Source organism: Solenopsis invicta, chromosome 3, assembly GCF_016802725.1.
Source record: "Solenopsis invicta isolate M01_SB chromosome 3, UNIL_Sinv_3.0, whole genome shotgun sequence".
Taxonomy (NCBI): domain Eukaryota; kingdom Metazoa; phylum Arthropoda; class Insecta; order Hymenoptera; family Formicidae; genus Solenopsis; species Solenopsis invicta.
The window spans coordinates 16,029,980-16,046,819 of record NC_052666.1 but is presented as its reverse complement, the minus strand read 5'-3'; the positions used below and the strand labels follow the sequence as shown (position 1 = coordinate 16,046,819).

The 16,840-nt window shown below is 29.7% G+C and overlaps 1 protein-coding gene across 1 annotated transcript in view; it reads right to left on the bottom strand.

The window, feature by feature from the left end:
- LOC105205113 (serine/threonine-protein kinase PINK1, mitochondrial) overlaps nt 1-16,840 on the bottom strand; it is a 33,398-nt gene that overhangs the window by 7,824 nt on the left and 8,734 nt on the right. The window contains exons 3-5 of the mRNA XM_026141440.2: nt 8,378-8,910; nt 1,425-1,547; nt 400-814 (exon numbers count right to left, since the gene is read on the bottom strand). Coding sequence (XP_025997225.1) covers nt 400-814; nt 1,425-1,547; nt 8,378-8,910 — 1,071 coding nt within the window. The remainder of the gene's footprint in view (nt 1-399; nt 815-1,424; nt 1,548-8,377; nt 8,911-16,840) is intronic.

Sequence of the window (16,840 nt, the reverse complement as noted above, 5' to 3'; positions counted from 1 at the left end):
CATCACTATACCACTCCTAAAGCAAAACGCAGTCAAAAACCCATTATTACCATGTAATCGACTAAGAGTAGATCATTGACTTAGAAATCTGATCAAAAGTTACAAAACGGACCATTGTAATAAAATATAAAATGACGTATAATGCATTCTTATAAGAAAAGATCTTTGCATATACGCGCGCACAACGTATTACATCACAAAATTTTTATTAAACAAAAACGTTGCCGGTTTTAATTCCTGGCCCCTCTTTTTTTACTTCTTATTATATATCTTTTAAGCACATATTATAGGCGTAAAGTGCATTTTTGTCGAATAGTAAATTTAAAATTAGGCTTTATTTGGTGCTAGTCATTTAGATTAAGTACCTTAGATATTTTCAATTATTGCATTTTTACATACCTTGCGTACATTTTTTAACAATGCATTTTTTATAATAGTGTTAATAATAGGTGGAACATCATCCGGTAATGGGGGAAGCTCACTTTCAGTGTAATTATAGTTCTTCAAAGCGACCTCATTCTTTTCGCCATAAAATGGATTTTGCAGTCCAAATATTTCATACGCAATAGTTCCCACTGTCCAGAGATCAGCTTTGGTGTAGTTTATACTGGTAAAAGCACCCGGTTCCGCCATTATTACCTCTGGTGCCATTAACGCGATATTGCCACCTTTATCGATATCGTGAGTGTTGTACGGCAGGTACAGCCCGTAATTTTTATCGGCCAGACAACAACCAAAGTCTGTTACGGCTAAGGATGGACAATTATCGGTTTCTTCTGATAGATCGAGTAAAATATTGTCACTTTTCAGATCTCTAATTTGTAAACATTAACAGAAAAAAGGAAGAAAATTTAAGATAAGTATCATTTATAAAACCAATTTTATATATGTATGTGCGTCTGTGAGTACGTGTGTGTGTGTGTGTGTGTGTGTGTGTGTGTGTGTGTGTGTGTGTGTGTGTGTGTGTGTGTGTGTGTGTGTGTGTGTGCGTGTGTGCGTGCGTGCGTGCGCGCGTGATGTTATTACAATACAGAGAATGTATTCAAATTTTCTAAAAAAATTTCACGTAAAAATATCTAAATTTTTTAAGAATTTTATTTTATTCAAAATTCCAGGTAAGATGAGAAAATTCTTTAATGCAGCTTAAAGATTTTATTTTATTAATTCTTTCAATGTTTCTCAATCATACTGTCACATAGAAAAGCTACTTAAATTTTAAATATTAAAGAAGGGTATTTAAAAAGTGTCAATTTTAGCCTTCAAAGCACAAATTTTAAAAATTTCAAGCACATCAAGAAAATCTCATAAAATTCTATGAATTTCAAAAATAAAAAAATTATCTTGAAAATTCCAGGTTTTCTCAATAGTAAACACTCTGTAATATGTAATCAGTATTAAGGTAGTAGTAAGATAATCAGTCTTACCGATGTGCTATGCCGTTTGCGTTCATATGAGTTACTGCTTCCAGAAGCTGAGCAAGCAATAATATTGACACTCGTAAGTCAACATTTCGATTCGATATATATTGCTTTAAAGTGGTGTCGTATCTAAAATAATGCAACATGTATTAGGCATTGTAAAAGTATATTGTACAGTTCAATAAAAAGACTTTCAAATATTAAAATCTTTTTTATTAGTAGTTTGTTGAATGCTGAATATAAATCTGGTTTCCAAATTGCTCAAGCATGTCACAATTTTGCAAAAATTGCAACATTAAAGTTGCAAAAAAGTGTTATTTTTACTTTGTCATATTATAACTACAAAAGTTTAAAAGTACAAATGAAACAAAGCTATGCTCCAGAAGTTTCATTGCAACCAAAATTAAAATATAAGAGATAGGAACAATCAAGTCGACCGCGCTGGCTCTCGCAAAATTTTGAACTTAGTTTTTGTACTAAATCTGATTGTTGAATAAATTGTGAAACATACGTATCCGGAAAGAAAAATAAAATTGTTTATTCTCGACCCGATCCGTTTTCCTACACGTGTGCATGCATGTGCGTTTATAAGTGTGTAAGTGTATTTTATGTCTATACATGGAATGTGTGAATTCCACTGATCAGAAAAAATCTTTTATTAGATCGCTACTTTTCGGAAGGCAATGGTAAACTATCGAAAGTATCTTACTAATTTTCTCTAAATTAAGTTATTCGGAATCGGCGTTTAAACTGTCCCTTATATCTGTGTAAATTGTAAAAAGTGAACACCACAGAAATATGTTGAGGGATCACTACGTTCTGACAAGAGCTGAGGATTAGAAAAAAAGAAAGATATGGAATATGGATATATGGATTCTTTTTGACCATTTTGAATTAAATTGCAACTGTCAAGGCGAATTTGGTAATCAAACCAGAAGAAACCTTACTCATATCAGATACAAAAAATTCCTCTTAAGGACTAAACTAACATGCTTGATGTTAGTGAAATAAAATATTTTTAGCAAGTCACATACAGTTAATATAACAAAATAGTTCTTTTTGCAATTTTAATTACCAATTTTTCAAACTTGTGACGTAATAGAACAATTTGAAAACAGAGTTCGTATTCAGAATATTAAAAGCTAAAAAATTACTGGTCTCATTAAAATATATTTTTTAAATTAATCTATGCTTTTATTAAATTATGCTTTAGTTTTTTAATAACTGTGTTTTAAGTGCCATTTTTGTCTCAAACGTAGTAGAAAAATTTTAATAAAACTGATGAAATTTTACTGAAGTTGACATTTCATTAAATTTGATGAAATTTTAATGAATATATAATGAAATTTTAATCATATATTTACACGTAAAAAAAAGACGGACAATCAATTTTTTAACATTTTTTAGCAATAACTCAGCAAAAAATCGTATTAAAATAAGCTTGAACATTTTTCTTGATAGGAAACTCAAAAATATTTTATAAAATAGTAAATATTAAAAATTAATTTTAAAAAAATTTCTTGTTAACTACTGTATTGCTCAGAAGAGTTGTCTGTCTCGTATAAAAATCTAGAAATTTTTAAGTTTATTTAATTTCTAACAAATTGTTAAATAATTTTCATTTTTTCACTATCTTTTTAGACAGAGTTATACCGTTTTGAAAAAAACTTACAAAAATAGATGATTCTTGTAAAATATGTGACTATCATAAGCAAATTATCACAGAAAATTTCATAAAAAAAACTTGAAGTATAAACTATGAAACTTTTTCTATACAATAAGATAAATATATACTCTTTTTGAGATAGAAAAAAGGAGGATGTAAAAAGTGGTCGATTTTTGCTTTGAACAGAGAAGTAAAATTTGTATGTTTTTTATGGTTATTTTTAACACGTAAGTGGGTCTGACCCCATATGAAATTTTGAACGCTTGCTATGTGAAGACGGAATGAGATAGGAGGTTCGGACCAAAACGTAAAAAAAGTTTGAAATCTCCTCTTTCAATTGATAGAGTTGATCAACTTTTTTGGTCAACTAGAATTCGAACGGCACGGCAGCAAAGTTTTGTTAGGGTCAATGCGACCCATATAGTGTGTAAGTGAAACTTTTTTTGTGAGTATTTTACATAAAAAAACTGGACAAAATACGTTCGAACAGGTCGATTTGCAGATGTTACTCGCATATACTCTGTCTTAAGGTGGAATACTATAAAATGTTGTAGAAAAAAGAGTTTTTCCGAAATATATCATGAAACACATCAATTTTCAATTTTAGACACGATTTAATAAAAAATTCCTCATATTCGCCTTGTTACGTAAGTACATTTTTTAATAGAAATGACAATAATATAATTTTTTTTTAAAGTATGACTCTTTAGCTTTAAAACGCCGTATTGTAAAGTTCTTTAAAGTTTTTTGTTGCAAAAACATGATTTTTTTTTTAAGTAGATTTTTAGATGCCCAAAAATACCTCATATTCTCCATGTTACATAATTATACTTTTTAAAAGAAATGACTTTGCCAAATTTTATTTTGAAAGTGTGGCTTTAGCTTCAAAACGCCGTATTTGAAAGTCCTTAAACGTTTGTTGTTGTAAAGATATGATTTTTTGAAGGAAAAGTGGATTTTTGACCAATTTCTCATTTTTGCTTAATGGTTTTGCTTTTATAACTTCACAATAAATTATTTGTCAGCAATGCCGATTATGCAGTCACACTCCATTTTGAACTTTTGTTAAAAAAAAAAAAAAAATCGTAGAAAAATATTGATTGTAATCAAAATTATAGCTTCTCAAAGTTGAAAAAGTCTTCCAGACCCAAAAATGTGTTTCCGTGTTTTTCAGGATCGGTTAAGGATTAAGCTGCAGAAGTGTCCATTTGTATAGTTTTTAGGAGCAAGCAGGGTTGGCAAGTAACGCGCTACTTGTAACGTCGTTACTGTTAGAATTACTTTTTTTTGATAACGAATGAGTAACGGCGTTACATTTCATAATTTGTAACGGTAACGGTAACGAGTTACATTTCGTCGGTAATTGTAACAATTTGAATAGTTACTTTTATCGTTATTTTGTATAGATGAAGTGTATTAATTTGTTAGATGATAGCAATCTGACAATAGCAAAAAATTTTTATAATCAAACAATTCTAATATTGAGATGCTAAATAATTATCCAAAAGTTAAATCACTTTTTATTAAATTCATTACTGCACTCCCAAGTAGTGCAAGTGTAGAAAGACTATTTAGCGTAAGAGATATTGTATTAAGAAAAAGGTCATCTTAATGATGATTCTATATGGAACATCAACTTCTCTTAAAAATAATTAACAGATCTTTTTAGTGAAGTTCGATGCAAAAATGCAATCAAAGCTGAACTATCTGTAATTATATTGGATACAAATATATGTAACATTCGTACATAGAATAAAGAGACGTTGACTTAAAATTATACGTGTATTTAATATATGTACAATTGTATACATATATTTTGAACCTTATTTCTTTAGAAGATAAAAAATCTATTTATATTTATCTCAGAAATTTGTATAATTTTATTAATATAAAAAAGTAACAAAAATAGTAACAATTCGTTAATTTTTAAGTAACGGTAGCGATAACGAGTTACTTTTTAAAAATCAGTAACGAGTTACTTTGTAGAGAGAAGAACAGTAATGGTAACAAGTTACTTTGTAGAGAGAAAAACAATAATAGTAACGAGTTACTTTTATAGAGTAACTTTGCCAACCCTGGGAGCAAAGTTAACAGAAAAGGCACTCTAAAGTATTATTAGGACACACTTACTACGTTTACACGGCCCAATTTACCTCGAAGTTACAACATCAATGTTGTGATAATAGTTAATCACAGTCTTTCCATTCTTCTAAGGAATACTCGTGATTGACCAGTTTGATAACATCAATGTTATAACTTTGGCGTAAATCGGGCCGTGTAAACGTAGTAACTGAAGTAAAAAGTTAGAAAATATTATACTCAAATGCCGGCAACATTCCGCAAGAGAAATGAGATAATTTAGAACAAAAATAACAAATTTGATTAATAACATGCTCCAATGAATAGAATTGCTAAATGCGAGAGAAGGCAATACGCATTACTATGCACACACGCACATTAAGATTTATAGTTTATACTCTTCAATTTTCTTTTTGATAAAGTTTTCTACAATTAAGTTTTTGTTTTTTATTTATTTATTTTTTATTTAATCACAAATTTTACAAGAAAAAGTTGTTGGCTTTGTAATATCTTTTTCAAACAGTATAACTTCGTTCGAAAAAGACCATAGAGTATTTAAAAAGTGAATTTAGGAATTAATTAAGCCTGAAAACTCATAAATTTTTCCAGGCAGCCGACTTTATTGAGCAATGCAAGAAAAAAGTATTTTTTATTTTTTAAGATTAATCTTCAACATCTACCATTTTGTAAAACATTTTTTGTAATTTAATTTTAACTTTTAATCTAAAGAAATGTTCAGGCTAACATGAGCTTCGGTTCATTTTAATACGATAATTTATTTGCTGAGTTAGTATTACTAAAAAAATGTTAAAAAATTGTAAAAATTTAGTAACCCGTTTCTGTTTATGTGAGTGCATTTTGTTGAAAAGATCATTTTCTGGTTTTAATGAAAAACAAGTAATATTTTAATTGAAAATAATAAATATATAATTTCATTGAAAATTATTAATATTATTTAATCAAAAAATGTAGTTCTTAAATTGCACTATATTTTACCATATACTTCAGTAGTCGAACTGGTTAAGATGCCTATACGGAAGAGAGATTTAAATTCAAATCCTGATTGTGGTAATATTTTTTGCAAGAAATTAAAGATTTTATAAATTCCTTCTCTCTCTCTCTCTCTCTCTCTCAAAAAAAAAAAAAAAAAAAAAAAATATATATATATATATACTTGCAAACATTAGTATTATCAGATTGGTTATCAATTTATTGGGTATACAAATTAATTTCTTTTTTCATGAAATTCAAAATTTATTCACAGAAAGTCAAGTACAAGTTTAATGTTTGAAACAGTTTTTATTATTTTCTATGACTTTATTCCATTTATCGGGCAGCTGAAGAATGCTTTCGCGGAAAAAACTTACAAGGGGAGGACCAAGTGAGAGACCCCTGGATTTTGATCCCAATTTTTTTAGTTATTCTGGAGACAAAAAAAAGTTTACGTCTCCCGGCGTTTCATTGAATAGGCCTTAGTTTCAAAATAATAAATTTGCGAAAATTGGCCAAACCGCCGCGCGCCATATGAGCCTTCCCGGTAACTGTTCTCGCAACCAGTGCAGTCGGCTCCGTACGTTAGATGCTTGCTTCACAATCGTAAGATCCGGGTTCGCTCCCGGATGTGTGCAATATTTTTTTTCTTTTTTTTTCTTTTTTTAATAAATGTATTTATTTATCTTGATGATATTAATATAGTATGTAAATTTCTAAAATAGAAAATTCAATTTAATATCATTTTCTAAACTTCAATTTAAATTTAATTTGAAGGGAATTTGAATTCAAGTAATAATATTTGAAATAATAAATAGGTAATAATAATAATAATATATAAGTTATTTGAAACGGATAACATATAAAGGCAACGTATCTAAATTTTCAAATTGTTTAAATTTAACACTGGTAAAAGAAGTGGATATAAAATGGTAAATAAACGAGAGGTTTTTAATCTTCTTGCAGGTATGTAGTCGGTTATAAAGCCGAAATTCTTTCACGTTTTGTCCTTGCTGCGCAATAACTTCTGCGCAACTCGACGCTTGCATGTAACTGCACCTTCAGGTAGGGCTTTTAAAAAGTTACGGTTATAGTTAGGTGGTGGGAGGAGACTAATTGGCATCTGCCCTAGCCAGTTTGCCCTTGCAAACAGCCGCAGCTACATGCGCAGCTATTTCTCGATCAAAAAAGTTTTCAATGTGAAAAGTTGTAACAATGGCAGAAAAAGAAAATATTTTTCAACAAATTTTAAATTAAACAATTTGAAAATTTAGATACGTTGCTTTTATATGTTATCCGTTTCAAATAACTTATATATTATTATTATTATTACCTATTTATTATTTCAAATATTATTACTTGAATTCAAATTCCCTTCAAATTAAATTTAAATTGAAGTTTAGAAAATGATATTAAATTAAATTTTCTATTTTAGAAATTTGCCTACTATATTAATATCATCAAGATAAATAAATACATTTATTAAAAAAAGAAAAAAAGAAAAAAAATATTGCACACATCCGGGAGCGAACCCGGATCTTACGATTGTGAAGCAAGCACCTAACGCACGGAGCCGACTGCACTAATTGGCAAAACAGTTACCGGGAAGGCTCATATGGCGCGCCGCGGTATGGCCAATTTTCACAAATTTATTATTTCGAAACTGAAGTCTATTTAATCAAACGCCAGGAGACGTAAACTTTTTTTTCGTCTCCAAAATAACTAAAAAAATTGGGATCGAAATCCCAGGGTGACTCACCTGATCCTCCCCTTGTTAGTAGTACATATTCACAAACTACAAAAAAGTAGAAAAATATTTAATTTTAAACAGAGTTATAAGGCACCAAATGTAAATGCATAAAATTAATTTGCACACCTAACAATATTTATGATATTACTCTTCTAGTTCAATTTAAGAGCTTAAGACCGAAAGTAATGGTAAAGTTTAAAAAGAAAGTTTGAAAAATTGGAAAAAATATATAAAATCACATAAAAAATACTATTTGAGTATTAAAATCCTGCTATAACAATCATCAGCCGTTTCTCGATTGTAATTGTGTTGCATATTTATGTATCTTATTCTAATTAGTGTTTTAATGCATTTTATTCAACTAATAAATTTTGGATGAAATTTTAATGAAATCACAGATTAAAAAGTTTCAAAATAAATACAAAATTCAATAAAATGTCAAAATTTTACTAAAATTTTTTAAAGAAAAATCACCTTTTCATCACTAAAAACAAACTCATATTCCTGCCCGATCCATGAGGATTGATTCTACTCGGTAAAGCATCAGGATATATTCTCCAAGAACCTGGTAATATTGGAATTCTGTCGGTAAAAACATAATACATCGCTACAATGTTTGGATGAGGTGGTAACGAGACTTTATTCTCCGTTAATTTTTGTTCCAAAATGGTTAAGTTATCGTTTCCATATTTTCTTGCGGGCACCGTTTCCCTATACATGGCATTCAGAATAGCCGCGGAATTGGATTCCGTGTCGTAATTAAACATCATTTTTATAGCTAATGGGAATACATTTGTATCTTCTGTTTCAACATCAGTAACTATCGAATTATCATTGTTCCGTATTGTATTTACAAATCGTGCTGAGTATACAGCGGCAGAACAACCTTTAGCAATTATAGGTCCCATTACGAAATTTTGTAAAGTAACAGCATTTTCATCAGTAGAAAAGGTTAGATAATTTTTGTCATTTTGCGGCATATTCCACTGTAGTTTCGAAACTGCTTCCTGGATAACATATATTTTAGATTAGATTTTAGAAACCAAGAATAATAGCATGTTTGTGAAAAAAAAAAAAAAATTTATTTAAGATTCTTCAGTTTTCACATAATATAAGAATTTAATTACATTTTAGAAATAAATTTATAAATATATAGAGAAAAAGAGGTAATATGGCACCCATTTTTATTTTATTGAATAACTTTGTTTATTATTGATATTTTCTACTGAAATTTGAACAATTACTTTTGTCAGAGTGTTGTTTGACAGATTCTAGACTCAAAGTAATAAAATATTTATTATTTAGAACGTGATTTATAAAAATCTAATGCACTGCATAATCAGTGGAAGAAAAAAGTGGTTGTAATATGGCTATCCATAAAAATAATTTTTAAAAATTAGTTTAGTTTAAAAGAAACAGTACCTTGTTACAAAATTATATATTTTTAATTTCTCATTGTTTAGAATTTTCCTGATTTAGAATTCTCCTGCGTTCAGAAGCTTTAAAAATACCATTAAAAATTCATTAAAAATATCATTTTATCCCTGTTTAACATTAAACAACAAGCATAAAATGATGTCTCTATATTTCTAAACACCGCTCTTTAGAATGAATCGATTTATCGAAGAAATATTTATCGAAGAAATATTTATTGAAAAAATATATAAAAATTTCTATTAAAAAACCATATTAACAAAATTCTATATTATTGTTTTAACTTTGTACTTTAACTCAAAATATAAACAGCCAAATAAAAAGTTAAATAATAAAAAAACACTCAAGTGTATGTACCTTCGTGTAATAATACACTCTAGTTTAAGAATAATGAGGAAGTGTGTGTAATTAAAGGTTAAAAGTGTACTTTGAAAAAGTTTAGAAGTGCTCAAAAATAAAAATGCCTTATAACAATTGTCAGTCATTATGTATTGACATATTAGCATCACTAAAAAACAGTGGACTACTAAACTACTAAACGAATAACTTTATAAGCAATTGTTAGAATATGTTACTTAATGACGGAAATAATAGGAGTAGCCATATTGTCGACAGTAGCCATAATACCCTTTTCTCCTCTAAATATTTAAATCATGATGTAAAGAATACGATGAAACATTTCAATAGATACGCAGTCGTTCAAAAGTAGTGGAGAGCAGTAAGCCAATTAGCTTTTCTCCAAAATGCAAGATTTAATGGTTGACACTAATAAATATATAAATATATAAATAAATGTGTATGTGCGTGCGTGTGCCCCTGTGTGTGCGCGCGCGTGTGTGAGAGCGCGCGTATGCGCGTGTTTGTATATATGTAGAGTGCCGATAGTAAACAAAAATTAAATATTAAAAGTGAGGGTAAATGCAGTAAATAATGCTGAAAACGCTAAGGTTAATTACTGCCATGTCAAGTTGTTTCATACAAAACTACAAAAGTCGAATAATTAATTTGCATTATAAGTATGCATTATCAATTAACCTACTATATTTAAAATATGCGTATTTCCGCGTGGGGAATAATTCATTGGTTAAAATTTCAAGCCACACACCATGCACAATATTTCTTCATCTTATAATTCTTTACACTATGATATAACTTCAAATTTTTCAAAATTTTTTTGGCTCTTATAATTTAATCAATAAATAAAACAATAAGCTTGTGTGTGCAAACAGCAAATTATGATAACAATAAGGTCAAAATTAACCGAGCAAATTGGGTGAAAATAATAAATTCAATTAATTTTACATAGACACAAAATTGTGTAACTAATTGAAATGTTTCGGCTTTACTTAGCCTTCTTCAATCGATATGTATAACTAGAGCCGTGTATTACTTCTTTCGTATTCGAATCTTTAGTTAAAACAATGTAATCCCTGGTAAAAGTTTCGATTTTAATACAAGCTTTTTCAAACTTTTACGAACAGTTCTAAAATCTGTATCCGTTCTAAACCGAGATCATCCGAATCAAATTTGTAACCCTTTTCAATCCGTTCATCAACTTGTAACATAACAACGCCGTCCTCTGAGTCGGAGCACACATCAGTCTTACGCCAGATCTCAGTATAAACACATTGTACAATAGATTATTAGACCGTAACATGACAAAAGATTTAAACGAAGTAATCGACTTTTATTAATTGTTATTAGTTAGAGTCTAACTGTTAGACTATTTGATTGATGAACACGTTGTTTGTGTGAACATAGGGTACCAATCGCTTAATGAATTCACGCCTTGATTTCGAGAAACAATGCTGGAAAAACATTCTCGCCTCCAAACGAGGAATCTTGTGACAATGTTCGTATATCATGAGAGAAATCTGACACATTGCGAAAGTAGTATAATGACTAACTAAATTTTGTACATATTACATTGTTTTAACTAAAGATGCGAATACGAAAGATGTAACATACGGCTCTAGTTATACATATCAATTGAAGAAAGCTAAGTAAAGCCAAAACGTCTCGATTAATTACACAATTTTGTGTCTATGTAAAATTAATTGAATATATTATTTTCACCCAATTCAGTTGGTTAATTTTGACCTTATTGTTATCATAATTTTCTTATAATTTACTTTAAATAACTTTGTAAAATAACATTAAACTTACAAAAAAAAGTTTTAACTAATTTAATTGCAAACAAAATATAAAAATTTTGATAAAGTAATTTGTTAATAAAACACTAATTACATAAAAATGAAAAATACTTTATTTGGTAAAGTTCCAAATATAATTATTTTTACATTTTTGTAAAAAAAATGTAATGTAAAAAATAAAATTAAATAAAATGATTATATAAAACATGTTTCTAAATTGTCGAAAAAAATATAAATTTAAAAAAACAATATTGTTATTCTTATTATTTAAGACTTCTAAGTATTCGCCGTAGTTATATTGAAATCGTGACATAATAAGTGAGAAATAATACGTGAGAAAGTTTCTTGCGTGCTATTTGTAAATAAAGAGAATTTAAATAAAATCAAATAATAAGATGATTTTAAAATACTTGTAACAATGTCTAACCCTCCTCCCCTATAAACAATAAATTGTTGTAAAAGGCATGTAAAATGAAGTCTATTCGGCAGGAAAACATACGGACAGCTGTTGAAAAAAATAAAAAAATGTGTTTTTACGTTAAAATTCGAAGATAACTTTATTTTTGTAGTCTATTTTTACAAATTTAATAAACAAGACAAATTAGTAACAATCGTCGAGACAAATACAAACCAAGTTACTTTCACAATAAAGTACATAATAACGAAATAGCATGTAAGACAAAATTTCATCGTCAATACATTACTTTTCATGCCTATTAGTTCTAATAAGTGATTAGTTCTGATTAGTTCAATAAATGACTCGGGCAACTTTAAAATTTGTGTTACAAATAAAACAGACGTAAACGTGTGCTACTCGGGTCATCGACATACAGACTGAATTGCTAATGACAGTTATGGGGATAAAGACACGCATAGAGAGCTCTTACTCTAAGAATCGAGTTTACATACTCGTTTTCAAATAAAGAATTATTCAAATATTATCTTCAATAAAAAAGAAAAATTATTTTGAACCTTAAAAAAAAACGCGTGTTAAAAAGTTAAGAGCAAATTCTTATTGAAAGCATAAATTTTTTCAATAAAGAATATTAATAATTAAAAAAATATATTTACTCTAAAATTTACGTATATATTTATATAAATGTCTAATAATAAGTGTTTCTTCAATATACGATCGGACACTGTTACATTTACCTTACTACATCGCTACCATCAACACGGACTTCTCGGCCGATTACTGAGAAGCCTTAAAATGGATTCTTTTGCCTTTGTAAAATGTATTACTATACATATACATATATCTAAGTGTATATATAGTATATTTTTAAAAGATAGAAAAAAGAATCAATTTTAAGTAATAAAAATAATATTTTTTAAATTTGGATTTTCAACCATTTAAAAACTAATTTTATAATACAAGTCTATTTTATTCAAATTTATTAACAATATAATGTACATAATATATAGGATATTTCCTAAATAGTGTAACAACAAACAAATAGTGTTTAAGGATAAATTCCCGTGATCATTTTAAAATGAAACTCCTCATACCAAAATATCGAGAATAGTTTTTAAGGCTTCTCTCTATTCGTCGCGGCTATATTGAAATCGTGACATCAGAAGCATGAAATTGCGCAAAATGACACGTAATTTTTTCCAACGTGCCATTTGTAAATAAAAACAATTTGAATAAAACCGACTAATTAGATGGCTTTAAAATACTTGTAAAAATGGGTCAAGACTATCCCTTTTCCGTCTAACAATCAATAAATAGTCATAAAAAGAATGTAAAGCTATTCAAGCAGGGAAACACACGGTTAAGCTAAAGTTTCCGACGTGCCATTTGTAAATAAAGACAATTGAGATAAAACAGACTAATCAGATGGCTTTAAAACATTTATAAAAATGGGTCAAGACTATATCAAGACTCCTTTTTCCGCCTAACAGTCAGTAAATAGTCATAAAAAGCATGTAAAGTAAAGTTATTCAAGCAAGAAAACACATGGATAGTTATTGAAAGAAGTGAAAAATGTGCTTTTATGTATAACATTCAAAGAAACTTTTCTTACTGTCCATTTTTACGAATTTGGTAAATACAAGACAAGTCATATTTTCACAATAAAACACATAATAACGAAATGACATGCACAACATCTCATCGTCAATCTGTCATGTTTCACGCCTATTAGCTCTAATTTTGTCCGCGACGGAATGTCGCTACCGTCAACGCAGAGTTCTCGGCTGAGACGGCAAGAGCCTTAAGGATGTACTGGCAGTAACGTCTAACATTGACAATGCCTTGAAAATTTTATAAATTGTTTCTATTTATTATCTGAACACAAGTTTAAAATTTGAAATCGATCCTCTAATTGGTTCACGAGTTATTCAATTTTAAATTTTGAATGTATTCTTATAGTGTAGCAGTACATTTCCACTTATATCAACGAAATTATAAAAAAGCAACATTGCCAATATTCTGAAACTTTGTTTATGAGTAAATAAAATATTGAGCAATATTTCTAAAAAAAGTTTATATCGATTTACTAACTGGTTATTAAGATATCAATAATAAAACGACGCAAAATTTCAGTAAATGTCAAATTTCCGAATAGACTACATAACCACACTACATAACCACATTCTATTTTGACTTACATAAAGTGCTAAACGGACAAGTATTAAGTTAATGATATTTATTTAAGTATCTTATAGATTTTTAAGTACCATTCAATATCTGATACACATTAAATTGCATTAAATGTTATCAATATGTGTCTAGTTCTTTTATTTCTTACAGTTAATTTCTAGTATTTTTCACATTCAAAAGTTTTTTGCCGACAATCGCAAAAATTGCAAAATATACAAATATATTCATTCGTAGTACCAAATAACATGTTAACTAGCATTATTTAAGTCCTATACATTATACAAGCACATATGGTGCACGTCTTAAGTTATAAAAACGTAGAATTTCATCAATTTCAAATTTAAGCAACTTTTAGCTTAGATTGTATAGCCAGAATGTCATTAAATGTGAATGATTTAAAGTTGGCAAACTGTCCAAAATTTATGCATTGAAGTATAATACGTGGGTTGCTATTTATGTATCCGGAACTGGTGTTGCTAGGCACCATCTGACATATCCATCGCAAAGTTTGACAGTATACATACTTAGGACATTTTGTTATACGGATGCTATTTGTGTTGTTTATGGTGTAGTGACTTGAAAATTTCATCTCAGTATGCGGAATAATAAACAAAAACAAATCATTGAAAATGGTTTGTTTGAAAATGCTATTGTTTTTCCAAATATTCTCCGTAATGATCGATACACTTTTGCATACGTTTAAACAAATTTTTATAGTACTTTTGCCACCATAGTACCAATCAATACAAGCCTCTTTTTAAGCGATTGTCAAAGTATGTGGAATCAAACGCGAATAAATTTTTTTCACGGCTAAATGTTCATGTAAAATCTTGTGTATGCTTATCATAGTAATACCCAGAGATGCCTCAATCTCACAGTATGTTACATGATGATCTTGCATTATCAGTTCACGCACAGCATTGATGTTTTTTGACACAACAATCAATTTTGGACCACCTTCTTTAAATTCGTCCGTAAGCGAACAACGGTCACGATTGAATTTACTAAACCAGTGATATATAATGGTTTCAGATGGTATTTTATCGCCAAAAGTCGAAGTGAGTTGATCGATGCACTGTTGTTGAAATAATCCACGTCAAAAGTCGTAGTAAATCATCGCACAAAAATTTTCGCGAGTTAATTCCATTTTTTATTGAGATAAAATTTTCAAGTCACTGTAAACAACACAAATAGCGTCCGTATGACAAAATGTTTTAAGTGTGTATACCGTCAAAAATGTCAAACTTTGCGATGGATATATCAGATAATGCCTAGAAACACCAGTGTTATAATATCAGTTCCGAATACATAAGTAGCAACTTACGTATAAATTTTATTTTTCATATTTTCATTTTACATACACTACGCGATGTATCTAAGTGCATAAACGGATAGTTTAATTTGCCAACTTTAAATTCTTCTCATTTAAAAACTATTGTAGTTTCGACATTTCGGTATGAGAATTTTTATCTCAAAATAATTTCAAGAATGTATTTTTAAACGTTTTGTTCATTAAAGGGGGGGCTTTTCAAAATTATGCGTCCTGAACCTCCTCTATAGGAACTAGGTTATATGACGCCAGTGTGTGTGTGTGTGTGTGTGTGTGTGTGTGTGCGCGCGCGCGCGCGCGTGTGTGTGTGAGACTATGCTCGCTCTTGAGCCTCAGATACAATAGCGTCGAGTTACCCAACACTATATAATTCTCTTCGTCTTTTTCACAAAGTCAAATAATATTTTGACTTTTGCCCAATTCTCTCCTATGATTATCCTATGAAATCCACAACACTCTCTACTCCGTCCAAATCGTTTCTCTGCAATATCTCTCCCATCACCATTCTCTCTTCGTCGTATCTTCTACAGCGCCATATCACGTGATCGATGTCTTCTATCTCGTTTCCGCATTCACATCTACCGTCCTCATTGTATCCCTTTCTGGCCAGCAAAGCATTCAGATTATAATGATTTGCTCTAATTCCGTTAATAAACGTCATATTACGTACTACGTATGAAGTATCTTTCCGCATCCTTTCCTTGGAACTATGACTTCTTGGTAGTATTGAAGAAATTTTTGTAATAGAAGCATCTTTTTGTTTCAAAAAGACAAATGTTTTTATCCGTTGTACTTTTCCATGTCTGTTCAATCACTTCAGCTTAAATCATAGATTAAAACTTCAATCTGCTCGCTGGCTGCTTCTTTCGCGTCACACTTTGCCAGATGATCCGCCAGTTCATTACCAGATATCCCTCGGTGAGACGAGATCCACACAAATATTATGTCTTTGTCCAACATTTTAAATTTGCAATACCATTTCCTAATTTCTAATACATACTTTTTTTGATAAGTGCACAAGTTGAGCGGATCCCGATAGTGCCGGGGACCGATAGCCCACCACCATTCACAGTGGCCGATGCCTAGAGTTTTTCCGTTGGTTGGGTTAAATAAGTCAAGATGATTGGTTGGTGGGCTATCGCACCGTGCGCTATCGGATCCCGTCCATACAAGTTTTTCATGCTTATGGCTTGTAAAGCTGATTTGCTATCCGTGACTATAACAAATTATATCTATCTCTTTTTCTATACGCTAATTCTAATGCAATCTTAATGGCGAACACTTTCGCCGTAAAAATTAACTACTTTTTTCGATATACTCGCACAATATCCCTCCTGCTGATCCTCGAATACTATACCCTCTCCTGTAGGTATAATATTGAGTTCTCAGATTTGAACCCGTCAGTGTAAATAAAC